The 2,504-nt window shown below is 63.9% G+C and overlaps 1 protein-coding gene across 1 annotated transcript in view; it reads right to left on the bottom strand.

The window, feature by feature from the left end:
* Positions 1–2,504, bottom strand: part of CFAP46 (cilia and flagella associated protein 46) — a gene marked incomplete at its 5' end in the record, with an annotated part of 97,130 nt that overhangs the window by 65,793 nt on the left and 28,833 nt on the right. Inside the window, 2 exons of the mRNA XM_010859553.1 lie at positions 933–1,149; positions 2,319–2,452. Of these exons, the coding sequence (XP_010857855.1) occupies positions 933–1,149; positions 2,319–2,452 (351 nt within the window). The remainder of the gene's footprint in view (positions 1–932; positions 1,150–2,318; positions 2,453–2,504) is intronic.

The raw sequence follows: 2,504 nt of genomic DNA, 5'->3' as shown, positions 1-2,504 counted from the left end.
TCCAGGCCAGGCCGCCCCAAGGGGAGCCTCGGTGGCGCTGTGAAAGGCCGGCCACAGGGCAACCTCTGCGCTGCATGGGCGGGACCCCCAGGGAGTCTGTGGGGCCTGGGCGCATGCCCACCACTGGGCCGTCTAGCAGGCCCTCCATCGGGTGCCAGGTAAGCGGGCTTGGGCCAGAATCTCCCTGCTTCTCTTTGAAAAGTTTCAGTGCCAGAACCGCCAGAACCGGCAAACACGTCTGATCTGTATGAGCACAGACGCAGACGACAGCCTGAGGAGGAGAGGCACGCCCCCCACCAGCACCCACGGTCCCGGGGACCCTGCTGGGTCTGGTGCCCAGAGGAGAGCCGAGGGCACCAGGCAGGCCCCTGCCCCATGGCCCACTCTGGCTGTGTGCTCGTGTGTGGACATCTCTGGGTCCTGATTCACTCCAGCCTTCCTACTTCAGGATCCATCGAAAACCTTTAAATCTGAGTGTTTAGGCTAAAAGCCAAACCAACAAAAAACACAAAGAAGGCTTCAAAAGCTCATCATGAGGGAAAGCCTTGACCTTTGACCTGACTTGATGCTTTGGCTTTTCTCCCCGGATAAGGAAACACAGGCACCCAGGTCAGTTTCCAGCCCTGTCTCTGTGAGACTCTGGCCTCTGCCAACCTTTCCCAGAATCCCTCTGCTTGGAACAGATTGGGACAGGCTGGGAATCCGCGTGTGGGCATGAGGGCGCCCGAACGATGCCCCCATGCTGCCCTGTGGCTCAGAGGGAGTGCGTGTCTTGTCTGGGGTGCACGGCCAGTAAGACAGAAGCCCCATCCCTGCCGGGTGCCAGTGGCCCCGCACGCCCCTCCCCCGAGGGGACACATGTCTGCCCCCCGGCTCGCAGCCTGAAGCCCAGGGTCTCTGGCAGCAGCAGGACGGAGCCTGGGCAGCCTCACGCACCCACTGTGGCCCACGGCCTTCATGATGCCCAGCAGGTGGTACAAGGCGTCCAGGAGCTCCCGCTGCCGCCCGGCCTTGATGAGGTGGTGGTTGTGGTTCAGCACATAGACCACGGCATTCTGCACGATCCATGGCTCCTGGATCTCCTGCCCGATGTCGGCGGAGCGCAGCCAACAGTTCATGGCGTACTGCGAGAGGCCCTCGACCCAGCTCCTGTGGGAGGCGTGCGTCAGGCTCTCCGGGAGCCAGACTCTGCCCAAGCTGGCACTCAGACACCAGCCAGAAGCCGTCCCTGGAGCCGGGGCTCAGAAGGCTGCCCTGTCGGGGCTGCCCGTCATTCTTGTTGAAGGACAGGACCTGCCTGGCTCCCCCCGCCCTCCCAGCTCCCTGCCCATCCCTGTCTGAGGCTGGACCCCCAGCCAGGCCTGCAAGCTGCCTGCCCACCTTTGCACCTGCCTGTGGCTGGCTCCCCCGGCCCATCACTCACAGGCTGCCCTCCTCGGTCCACACGGACACGGGACCTGCTTGCCTCAGACCGAGGCTTGGGGAACCTTAATCGTAAAGGGCCAGACGGCCCGCACCTGGGGTTTGACGGCTACACAGTCTCTCCTCTGTTGTGTCTTTTTGCTATTGAGCTTCACAAACTAAAACATGTCAAGACCACTGTGAGTTGGCAGGCTACACAAAAGCTGTGGGCAGATGCAGCCTGGCCCTCTTCCAGGCGTGGGGAGCCCGGCCCTAGCCCCAGGCTGTGCCCTGAAACCTCCAGACAAATGCGGTCTGCACAAAGTCGGGGTCCTTCCCTGAGCCCTTCCCGGGCAAAGGGCACGCAGGCCCCCCACAGCGAGCACGTATGAGGGCATGGCCACCGGGGCAGCCAGTGGAGCAGGCCCATCTCTGAGGTCAGTGGGCAGCTAGGGCCTCGGCTCCCGCGACGGCCCTATGGACGGTCACTCACGGCCACATTCACTGTGGGGGCACGCTTCACTTCAGATGAAAACAGCAAAACACTGTTACTACGACAGCAGCTCGCTCTCCTGATTGAACGGCACTTGCCTCTCACGTGGATGAGGCTTCTGCGGGTTTCCTGAGGACCCTCGTCCCGATCACAGACTTCCGGGACAGATTCCCCAGTGACCACCACCCCCCTCACATCCTGTTTCCACTAGTAACAGGAAAGACTGGCCACACGGGCACCGGTGTGAGCCATGAGACACGCCGGGCAGTGGCCCCTGCCTCACAGCGCTGAGCTCAGCCCAGCCCCCACCTCGCGCCCCCAGCCCTGCGGACAGCGCCCCCAGCTCCCGCCTCGTGTCCCCAGCCCCCGCCTTGCGCCCCCAGCCCCGCAGGCAGCACCGCCAGCCCCACGGGCAGTGCCCCACCGGTACATGATCCACTCAGCGTTGTCCTCTGGGCACTCGGGTATGTAGCCCATCGGGTGCTGGCTCACGTCCTCGGGCGGCGTGGGCCGGTTGTTCAGCTGCACGCCTTCCGACTGCAGCAGGTGGACGGTGGCCTGCGGAGGGAGGAGTGGCCAGAGGCCCCTGAGCAGGGACTGGCACGGTGCC

This window comes from Bison bison, unplaced genomic scaffold (genome assembly GCF_000754665.1).
Source record: "Bison bison bison isolate TAMUID 2011002044 unplaced genomic scaffold, Bison_UMD1.0 scf7180017864456, whole genome shotgun sequence".
In the NCBI taxonomy this organism is placed as follows: domain Eukaryota; kingdom Metazoa; phylum Chordata; class Mammalia; order Artiodactyla; family Bovidae; genus Bison; species Bison bison.
Note: the sequence above shows the minus strand (reverse complement) of the source record. Positions and strands in the feature narration are given on the sequence as shown.